The sequence below is a fragment of the Solanum verrucosum genome, unplaced genomic scaffold (genome assembly GCF_900185275.1).
Source record: "Solanum verrucosum unplaced genomic scaffold, falcon-dt-bn FXZP01000100.1, whole genome shotgun sequence".
Taxonomy (NCBI): Eukaryota; Viridiplantae; Streptophyta; class Magnoliopsida; order Solanales; family Solanaceae; genus Solanum; species Solanum verrucosum.
Window position 1 is genome coordinate 714585 of NW_026020254.1, and position 10351 is coordinate 724935.

General features: G+C 34.7%; 1 protein-coding gene across 1 annotated transcript; it reads left to right on the plus strand.

The window, feature by feature from the left end:
- The first annotated feature begins 215 nt into the window (after positions 1–215).
- Positions 216–4201, plus strand: LOC125833190 (uncharacterized). The gene is made up of 3 exons (XM_049512334.1): positions 216–2418; positions 2539–2730; positions 3502–4201. Exons 1-3 carry the CDS (start codon positions 338–340, stop codon positions 4055–4057), a joined length of 2829 nt encoding a protein of 942 aa, XP_049368291.1. The 5' UTR covers positions 216–337; the 3' UTR covers positions 4058–4201.
- Positions 4202–10351: the final 6150 nt, after the last annotated feature.

The following is a 10351-nucleotide window of genomic DNA, read 5'->3' on the forward strand; positions in this document are numbered from 1 at the left end:
GCTTGAGATTCTTCCGGCTCATTTTAGCAATCATCTTTTTCCTTTTCATTTTGAAATCCAAATCATTTCCCGCTGCTTCCGTTTCCCGCCACAACAGTCCCTACCAAATTCCTAAACTTCACTCAATCACTTACCGCGCATGTTGGACTACTTCTCTCTGCAATCAAAGATCCGACGGCGCATGCTGGACTACTCTCTCTGCAATCAAAGATCCGACGGAGTGGCACCGGCGGTGGGGTCAGAACAACTTTCCGGCATGTATTAAATCCACCAGATAATTAGAAGTGTCGCAACCAGTCACACGCACACACGGCGCAGGTTAGTGCTCTGCTCGCATATGCAAACTATGGCGGAACCTATAGACTACTCGAGAACTCAAAGGATTGTGCTCCTCATAGATCTAAATCCACTTCTCATTCTTACAAACCCTACACACTACCTCAACTCCATTCTCGCTACCTCCACGCGCCTCCTCAATTTCCCATCTCTCTGCAACTCGCTTTTTGCTTTCAATCTTTTCTTTTCTTCGCTTTCCCCTCTCCGCTCCTCCTCCGCCATACACAGCCTCTTTCCGAACCTCTCCCCCGGTTTCAACCACCAGTCTCAAACCCTAGAATCAATTACCGAAATCCTAAGTTCCTTTTCGCTGCCAGTTGAATTGGAAGTGAATTGTTCTAAGGCTTGTCACACTGCATGTTATTTACTTCAGCTAGTACATGATTATGTCTGGGAGTCTGAAATTGAGAGTACTCCAGGTAAGATGACTGGTGAGATTCCAAAGGCATCTCAGAATTTGATTGTTTTATTTTCGCCTATTTCCAGATCATTGATTGATCTAGCTGAGTATGTACATGTGGATGTGAATTCTGAGATTTTAAAGGATTTTGAAGGTTTTAAATTCAAATTCAGTGAGATTTTTGGTCCTGTGAGGAACGCTTTTGATAATAGAAATATTCATTTTAGTTGGATCGACGTGAGAGATGAAAAAAAGGATGGAGGTAAGGTTGAATTTGTTGATGAAGGTGAATGGTCATCCATGTTGGAGAATGGAATTAAGCATTTTGGCTGGGGTAATAGTTCAACTGATTCCATTGTTTTAGGTTCTGCTCTGATTCCGTTTGGCTTGATATATCCTGAAATTGGGATGCCTTTTGATTTTCTGAAAAGCAATTCATTTGACAGAGGTTCTGCGCAACTCAATCTTGAGATCCTTGATGTCAATGGAAAGCCTTTGGAATGCAAGTTATGTGATCTTGAATTGCTCAATCTCACAACGTTGCCTAAGCTTAGATCTGAAGATATTCTGAATACACTAGGACTTGGAGACAAGCTAAATGAAGGGTGTGATCGAGAAGAAACATTTTGGTCTTGTCTTGGTGAAAGCTCGTTTAATATGCATCTCAAGGCTGTGCAGAAGTGCAATGTAGGAGAAAAGATTGAAGGATGCTCATCTAGTTATATTCTAGTGCAGCAGTCTGCCAGATGCAAAACTAACTATCGTAATGATACATGTGTTGATGGAGTCCTTGATGTACTATCTGGAGTAAAGGGTCAGCATTCCCAAGGAAATTCCACAGTCCTGTGGAAAATTCTTCTCAGTTTCTTATATGAAGAAAGCTATTGTGTTTCAGTAACTGTATCAAATAGCAATGGAAGTACAATCACGGGTGTTCTCAGGCCTTTGACAGCGCAATTGGCTCTTCTTTCAAGAATAGAAGGTGGTCATAATTACGGCTCAATTTTAAAGCAGATGAATGACATGACCTGTGGCAGCTCTAATGAAATCAATGTCTCACTAGGCAATGGGAAAAGAAAAAAGGACAAGAAGTGTTCAACGAAGAATCTGACTTGGAGTTCATTCCTCAAGGCAGCATTTGAGTGTAATAATTTTGAGCTGGTAGATATTTGTTTTGCCAGAAAAGTTGAGAAATCAAAGAAGCTGAAGTTCTTGAAGTGCTGGATGAAACAAATAAAAAAGTCCAGCATCTGCTTGCTAACGGCTGCAGATTCACATAAAAGACAGCCACAACAGCCATCCTCTACACAGTTTCCCTCAGAATCAACCCTCATGCTGGAGGGAGATGCACATCTTGTATGCTCAGAAACTGCAGAAGCCTTCTTCAATAATCTACCAAGGAAAATCCAGCATGGTCTACAATCTGGAAGAGACTTGCACACTTTAGCAGCACGACTAGTGAAGTCATCGATACAGGCATTATCCCAAAAGTATGAGATAGATGACAATATAGGAGGTGAATCCCAAATTCCAAAAACGAATGATTCATGTTGCAAGACTATCCTACCTGAACTTATGAAGATCCTATTAAGAAAGCCCAAAGAAATGAAAGAGAAGCTGAAGCACGATGATCCCTCTGAAGTATTTGATTTCAGTTCAACCTCAGAACGTACTGTTCGAGAGTATCCTTCCATTAGTTTCATCCTGCTTTTGTTTGTAAATTATTACATATTGAATTCAGCTTTATGAAGTAAATGAATTGATATTGTACTTACAGTGCATTTTTCCTTAACTTTCACAAGATTTGAAATGCAGATATTGCTTCGGATGGAAATCCTTGGATCAACCTTTTCTGAGAGTATTAAAGAGTCCTCCAAGCAGAAGCTGGTTAAAGAGATCTGCTCCTTTCTAGAGATTATTCAATATCTTGTTGAAGGAGGGATTCATGGTGATCTTAGCCTATATGATTATGTTGAACGCACTATTCGATTAAGGTAAATATTTTGCTTTGAAACTATAGAGCTCATTCTTCCCCTATACCTATGATGATCTGATTCATGCCTTACAGCAAGTTTTTAATCCCTTTTTGGTATTTGTCCTGGCTAGTATTCAGCATGAGAAATAGTTATTCTGTCCTTCTAATCCTTCTATTTCACCAACCACAATTATTTCTTTTCCATGTTTTATCCTTCCTACTTCGCTATATATTGCTGCCTCTAGCGTATCCTCCTTGCACAAGTTTCCTCATCTTCTTTCCTTGTCAAGATACACTAATTATATTCTTACTGACATAGACAAGAATAGGATAATTATCTAAGATGAGACCTACCATAACTCTATAGACCATCAAGGATTATTTTGATTTCATCATCATAGAATCCACTTCATTAGTGTTCTGTTTCATGACATTTTTCTTCTTTTAGAACTTTGGTTCTGAAAGAAACTTCATACACCGGCTTAGGAATTTTTGGCATGTATGGTTTTGAGACCATATAATTGTCAATTTTCTACTAGACAATCATTTCATTTACTATAAAGCTAAGTTCTGTTACGTTGAACTTCTCAGAGAACTCCATTACCTTCATTACTTCTATTAATGAATTACAAGCATACAGGTTTCATTCTCTGTGTCATCAGAGTTGAAAGCAATCACTCAGTTCTTTTAATTAGAATTGGCTCTGGTTTGCTCTTCATAGATGAGAAAATTCATGCTCTACCACAGTACTGTTATCTGGGATCTAATCTGGAAATCCAACATGATTCAGGTACCATAACATTATCGAAGATATTGTCAATAGAATTTACACAGAAATGGATCTACTTCCATTTGGTGTTGAAGATGAAAAGCAGGCTCTTCTGTTCAATAGTGAGGACAGTAATCAGTCCTGGAGGGAGAAGCAAGAGAGGTATGAAATGGCTGAAGCCAACAACATGCGATTTTCAGTCTCAGCAGAGGATGAGTTTTGCCAACCACCAGAAAACATTGATGGGAGCTCCCAAGCGATAACAGGAGAGGAACATGCCCGCAAGTTAAGTGAAGCTCGTGATCGGAGAGAGAAGGCTCGACGATTTGGATCTTTCACTAGGATGCCAGATCTGCAAAGAGTTTGGGCCCCAAAGCAGCTTAAGGCTGTTAAAATAAAGTGTGAAAATCAGAAGGAACTGAAAAGAAAAGAGCGGAAAAAAGTTAGACACAACGTAGTTTATGAAACACCAATGAGTGGAAAGAAATGGTCATCCTCTCAAAGTGATGGCAATGATGATGAAAAGCTAGAACGGAGCTCTACTTCTGTTTCCAAGGCTCTCTTTCAGGATTGGTGATGACAAGTTGCACCAGTATAGCTATGGTACTCACTGAAAGAATACTGTTGTAGCAATTGAAGCATGAAATCTCTAATTAGAATGAAGAGCAAAGCATGCTATTTTACTTTATTGAGTTACTTTTTAGATATAGAAAACTTTTCCTGCACTGACAGGTAAATGTTAATAACAGAAAATGGTTTCCCCAATTAATGTAGGGATTGACCAGGGCTGGTTGTCATTACTCATCTAAATACAACAGTTAGCAATATCACTGTTTTCCTTTTATTGTTTACTATTTACCCCTTTTCCATTGTTGTCCACTTTAAACAGGAATGCAATTCTATGTAGGATGCATGCACTTCAGTGGATAAGTTATTTGAACAATCTTCAAATACTTGTAAGCTGCTGTTTCATGACATCCATTGCAAGTCCTCTACTTCTTTGCCGCCAAAGTTCCACTTCTGATTTATATGTTCAAACAGTGGCAAAGCCCTAGCTGAGCTACTCTTACATTCCAGTCGTATATTAGACGAACGGACACCTAAATATTGAAACACTGAAGAAACTTCATTCCAAGATCATTTACAATCCGGGCCTATCTGCAACACATCTCTTTCCATCAAATCGATGCTGCTTGTGGCCAAGCAATGGTTACTACCAGCTGTTCGACAAAATACATGACAGGAATGTGAATGTCATGATCAGGAGCTATGTGAATAACAAGTTCTATCAAGATGCGAATTTTGTTTATCTAGGTAAGTGTAAACGATATGTTAGCCCTGATCACTATACATTTCCCTTTGTTCTTAAAGCTTGTTTTGGCTTCCATAATTTGAGGGGGCAGATTGATGATGCTGTTGGAAAGAAGGGTCTCAATTCTGACCTATTTATTAGGAATTGTATAGTGGTTATGTATGGGAAATGAGGGTGTTTAATAGAACATTGTGGTTGATTTGAAAGGGCGTGCTGTACGCATAAACAAGGCATGCATACTGATCTTAGGCATATTTATATGCCTAAGTTGTCAATATTGCCCATGAATCAATTAGATTGAAGAATGATCTCTAGTCATTAGCTTAATTCTTTGTGTAACTTGTGATGATTATGCACTTACACACATGATTAGTTGTTTCAGGAACTCTCAAGGGAATTGGAGTCAACTTGAAGAAAAGAGATGAAAAAGAGCATGAAAAGCGGCTAAGGATGAAAGCCCCAGGGTCAGGCGCATTGCTAGGCGCGACGCACCAAGGCCCAACATTTAGAGGCCCTTCTCAGGTGCATTGAGAGGCGCGATGCGCCAAGGCTCAACATTCAGAGGCCCTTCTCAGGCGTGGCGCGCCAACACTGATACAGCTGGAGCATGTTCGTGGGGCGATAGGAGGCGCGACACGTCCCTCTTTTGCCGACTTTTCCAAGTTTTAAACATTAAATAGGATTCCTACTTTGAGTAGGATTTGTTCCCAACTTTTCCTACTATTATAAATAGATCCTTAGGGCTCCATAATCGGGGTTCGACTTTTGATTTAAGTGTGCAAGAGCAAGAAGTCAAGTTTGTAATAAGTTTTTATCCTTTAACTCTTCTATTTTCCGGAAATTGCATGAACTATAGTATTTTCTAATAGCATGAATGGCTAAACGCCCTAATTCTGGGGCTGTAGCTACGAATGAATTGTTGATTATTAAAGGCTTGTTGAATTAAATCTTGGTTGTCATTATAAGTTACTTCTATATTCTTGTTTCAGTATTTTATGCTTGCGCATCATAAGATAAATCTATTGTCTAATCTTAAAATCGAGAGAGGAGGGATTAGATAGACCAGAGAATATAGAGAGCTCGATTGACCCATTAGATTGAGGTGATTTGTGTTTAGGAGTGACTCCCGGACGAACAACTTGCTTGGTTACGAAATAGGATGAAATATAAATGCTCGTCAGTTAGTCTATTTATCTTCGTTCAACGATGTAGTTAGATAACTAATTGGAGTAGGCAACTAGAGGTGTGTAGCTCGACTCATACAATTAACCCTATAAACCAGTAACTTGACAACTAAAATTAATTCTAAGCCAATAATATGATACATGATATTCAGTATATGCTGCAGCCCTGGAATCTCTTTTAACTTGTTTGAAACAACATATTAAAGTCGTTCACAATTAGTTACTTTCAGTTAGTGCATAATTAGTAGTAGTTAACAATCAATCATCAACTCTTGAAAATGTAACTTTTACTTTTATTTGTAGAATTAAGTGTTAAATATAAATTGATCATAAGTCCCCTGGGAACGATAGCTCGCTTCTTAAAGAATCTATATTACTTGCGCGACCACGTACACTTCCGTGTATATTGGGGAGTAACACATACAATAATGTCATCGTGCCTATGCTAACAGTTTGATTACACTTTCCTGGAAGAGCTAATTAGTGGGTACAGGATGGCGTACGAGCAGTTGAATGGAAATTTTGGTCCTAAGATGTGATATCATCGCGTGAAAGGCCTCTTTCCAGGAATAGAGTCCATTGAAGATCTCCGCTTCCTTCAGGAGCTGTAACTTTTATCAGCGAACAAAATTAAAGCTTATTGCTCCTGTGAGAAATTAAAATTGTTGTCTTCAGTTTCATTTCTTATTGCTAATCAGCATTCAACATGTTCAGTTTTTACTAGTAGGGTTCTCAGTTTTTTTCACTAGTAGGGTTCTCAGTTTCCTTACTAAGATATATTAATGACCACTAATATACTAAAGAGGAGGTTTAACTTGTTGACTTTCTTTATTTTAAGTATAACTTACGTGAATCCCAGAGTAAATTACATCTTATCCCTATTTTTTTTCTAATTACAATAATCCCTTAAAATTTGTACCTTCCGGATACATTAATTCTAATACAAGAAAAATCTTTCTGTTACGCTTAAAAAAGAATAAAATCTGAAAATTAATTAAATCTCATAAATTACGCTTTTATTTGCTTGATCCTCGCTATCTTTGAGCAGATTTAATAACCGGTATTAATGAATTTTCTTCTTCAGTTTTATTCATGCAACACATCAGATGAAGCTCCTTTTCCTCCCACTCAACCTTCCATTTCTCTAGTCCGTCTTTGATTTGTTCGATGGAATTGGTAAGAACATCAAGTTTCTCTTTTGCTTCAAAAAAATCCTAATAGATCGAAGAAATTCAAAATTTCAAATTGCTTCCCCCGTTCAACGAAGAAACCTTTCAGATTTGATTCAAAATTTTTTGTGGAAATTTTGGGTAAGCAAGGTGAGTTATGAAGGATAAAAAAAATGATGGAATTGTTGTTGGACAAACGATATCCTTTTGAATCTTCAAGTTCATCAAAGATCCTTTCAATTTTGATTCAAGATTATCAAAAATTTTGAGATTCAAGATTCTTTCTTCTCTCAGTTCAACAAAGATCCTTTTAATTTTGATTGAAAATTTTGAGATTCAAAATTCTTCTCCTAGTTTATTGAAGATCCTTTCAATTTTGATTCAAATTGTCAAAAAAATTGAGAAGATACATCATGAATATCTTTGCTACTTAGCATTTTACTATTTATGTATCTTGTTTAAATTGACAGGTATTGTATTTATACTAGATACATTAAATAAATAATTGTTGCTCATAAGATGTTAGATTTAAGATGATACATTACTGTGTGGTAGTTGCTATGTAATTGATACATTTAGTATAAATTCAAATTTCCGTATAAAAAATTAGTGCATGATACATTACTATTTATGTATCTTGTTTAAATTGATAACTATTGTATTTATGCTAGATACATTAAATAAGTAATTGTTTCCCATAAGATGTTAGATTTGAGATCTATACATTACCGTGTGGTAGTTGCTATGAATTGATACATTTAGTATAAATTCGAATTTACGTATCATATCTAAAAATTTAGTGCACAATACATTACTATTATGTATCTTATGTAAATTGATAAATATTGTATTGTTTACCTTGAAAGATATGTATAACTTAAATAATGTATCATTTTGTAGTTGATAATAATGTATTTGATATAATAAGGTTGTGAAAGAAGGATGTATGTAAGCTGAAATAAAGTGTATCTATAAATGCATCACAATAAATAAGAATTAAGTTATCAATTAGATACATGAACAAATACAATCCATTAAAGAAATTTGATTATGAAAAGCACCAGAAAAAAGAGGAAAATATTAGACCGTATGAAATTTTAGTGAAATTGAAACTAATATTATTATGAGACAACACGAAGATTAAATTATAATACAAGAATCCTAATCAGTTCAATGAATGATTAGTTGTTAGAGTCCATAACCAGCTCAACTTATGAAAAATGTATAAATATTATATTAATTATTACCAGATAATAACTAATACGATTACTTCTTCTTTTTCTAATTTACGTTTTAGTGTTGAAAATTTGAAGTTCACTTATTTTATTTTATTATAAATTTTGAAGTATTTTAAAAATATGTAAAAGACTCATAAATATGCTTTTAAAACTTTTTTGTCAAAATAATATTCTTAACCTACAAAAAAGAGTATGATTTTGAATTTCAAACATAAATGAGAAAATAACTATCAAAATTCTGTGACTAAAAATAAGGAGAGATTTGTGGAGTGAAATAAGAAAGGGATAAATGTTCCAAATAGCATATTTTTTTGGTCTGTGATACATAACACAAAGTTTATGTATCACGCATATAATTTGATACTGTGTACGGATACATATCCTTCTAAATTTGAATAAGGTAGAAGATACATAACCACACCTAGATAAATGATAAATAATACATTTGGTGGAAGTTTTGTATCAAGTATCAAAACTAATTAGGGTTATGTATCAAAACTAATATTTGAACATGATACACTACTTGTAATGTATCGTAGTATTGAAACAAAGTCATTATACATTAATTAAGAAACAAAATTAACTAGATACATTAAAATTCTAGTTAATGTAAGATAATTGTGGAGAGATTTATGACTTGAAAAGGGGAGAAAAAAATTGTGGAATTAATTATGTATCCGGCAATTTTTTATTTAAATTTATTATTTCTATAATTGAGTTATTACTACTGTAACGATCAAACATTATTATGAGTACTAATAAAAATAATTTATTACATATATAATTGCAAAAACTAGTGACCTATTTTTGGCGCTATAGGCTTAGCTGCATCCACCTTGCATTCCTAAAAAAATGGTATGACTAACAAGTTAATTGATGCAACTAATCAAAAATCAGCCTAAAGTTAATTAGGAAGTATTTTCAACAAACCCATTTAGCCGTATAGGATTATATTAAAGAGGAAATACTCCACTTTTAATTCAATTTTATTTTTGGTTAGTTTAAATTTTTTGAAAATATTTTTAATATTTTTTTTTATGTTTGATTAGTTTAAACTTTTTGAAAATCAAATTTGGATATGAATTTTGTAACTGCTAATCATTTGGAGTGAATTTAGGGTGAGAAAATAGGAGTGAAAAATGGAGTGGTGACTGTGGGTTTGGCTGGTGACTTTTATGTATCCGGTAGTGTTTAAAATTAGGAGAAAAAAGGAATTTATGTAATATTTTTAAAAAGTAGGGAAAAATAGAGAATAAGGAAATTATATATGTGTATATAAGTAATTTATCCTTATTTTAATGCACATGGCTGATTAAATAAAAAAAATGATACAGGTAACAGAGACATTGCTAATTAAGATAGTGTGAATTGTGTTTGCAAAGGAAATAAAGAAGTTGGGGAAACAGTGTTGACTTTCTTTATTTTAATGCACATGGCTGATAAAATAAAAAAAATGATACAGGTAACAAAGACATTGCTAATTAAGATAGTGTGAATTCTGTTTGCAAAGGAAATAAAGAACTTGGGGAAACAGAGCACGTGTGAACATGTTTGTACATGAAATATGTGTTCTTAATCTGTTCAACTCAATAAATTAAGTAGGTAGTGGATGTTTAGCAGGTGCCCAATGTCGCATCTCCATACTTTTATCAATTTCTTAATAAAGACAGGATTATTAAAACAAGTTTCAACCTTCAAAAAACCATTAAAGCTTAGTTGATAAGTCTAGCAATTTCACCTTGTGACCCATTTTTCTTGGATCCAGTCTTAGGCTTATCCACCTTGTAATCCATTTATGTCACTACTAAAGACTTACTCGTATTTGCTGTTTTTAAAATACCATAGAAGATATGTATAGATTTGAGCTGGTCATGGGGTTATTTTAAAAATAAAAAAACCAATCCAATGATGAAAGATTACCTATTTACCTATCTTATTCCTAGCTCTGAGTTTCATTCTGCTACTATG

Excerpts from the sequence above, each read along its gene's own strand:
- LOC125833190 (XM_049512334.1), top strand. The coding sequence starts at position 338 with ATGCAAACTATGGCGGAACCTATAGACTACTCGAGAACTCAAAGGATT. Across the intron at positions 2,419-2,538 it reads TCAGAACGTACTGTTCGAGA|ATTTGAAATGCAGATATTGC; the intron begins GTATCCTTCCAT and ends AACTTTCACAAG. Across the intron at positions 2,731-3,501 it reads GAACGCACTATTCGATTAAG|GTACCATAACATTATCGAAG; the intron begins GTAAATATTTTG and ends AACATGATTCAG.